The sequence below is a fragment of the Myotis brandtii genome, unplaced genomic scaffold, assembly GCF_000412655.1.
Source record: "Myotis brandtii unplaced genomic scaffold, ASM41265v1 C41490366, whole genome shotgun sequence".
Classification (NCBI taxonomy): domain Eukaryota; kingdom Metazoa; phylum Chordata; class Mammalia; order Chiroptera; family Vespertilionidae; genus Myotis; species Myotis brandtii.
In genome coordinates, this window is record NW_005299773.1 from 1 (window position 1) to 676 (window position 676).

A 676-nucleotide genomic window follows, 5' to 3' on the forward strand; every position below is an offset into this window, starting at 1 on the left:
GCGGCGGCCTGGGCGGCGGGTCAGTAGAAGCAGGCGGTGTGCAGGAAGGGCTGTCCGCTGTGCTCCTCGAACTCCAGCAGCAGCTCGGCGAGGTCGCTGTCCATGTCGTCCAGGAGGCTGACGCACTGGCACAGCTCGCAGAGGAGGACGGCGCCCAGGCGCGCCTCGCGGTAGTTGTCCTGGATGTCCACGTTCACCACGTGCACCAGCTGCAGGGTCTCCTGCTCCCGCGCCGTCAGCTCCCGCACCACCTGGTCGTACACCCGCTCCTCGCAGGTGAGGATCAGGTCGAAGGGCTCCCGGCAGCTGGCGAACTGCTCGGGGCGCAGCTTGATGGCCCTGTTCCTCCGCAGCATGCGCAGCACCCTGTTCCGGGCGTACAGCTCCGGGTCTTTGCGGAGCAGGTCCTGGTAGATGGCGTCGTAGGTGGTGCTGTAATCGTACAGGTTGGGCTTGTCCGGCGCCGGCCCGGGGAGCCTCACGCAGGACCCTGTTCCGAAGGACCGGACCGCGAACCCCTTTTGGCTGAGGAGGTAGTGGGCCTCCATGCTGCGGTTCTGGTTGCTGGAACAGACCACCGCCACCCGCAGCTGCGCCGATGCCATGGCCGTTGGTCGTTGGTCGCACTGGCCTCTCCCAGCAGAGGCGCTCTCAGGCCGGCAAGATGGCAGCAGGG

The 676-nt window shown here is 67.6% G+C and overlaps 1 protein-coding gene across 1 annotated transcript; it reads right to left on the bottom strand.

Moving 5' to 3' along the window:
- Positions 1 to 20: 20 nt before the first annotated feature.
- On the bottom strand, positions 21 to 608 carry LOC102261904 (RNA polymerase II subunit A C-terminal domain phosphatase SSU72). The gene has a single exon (XM_005852810.2). It carries the CDS (start codon positions 603 to 605, stop codon positions 21 to 23), a length of 585 nt encoding a protein of 194 aa, XP_005852872.1. The 5' UTR covers positions 606 to 608.
- Between the last annotated feature and the right edge of the window lie 68 nt (positions 609 to 676).

Coding starts and splice junctions, on each gene's coding strand:
- LOC102261904 (XM_005852810.2), bottom strand. CDS start 605: ATGGCATCGGCGCAGCTGCGGGTGGCGGTGGTCTGTTCCAGCAACCAG.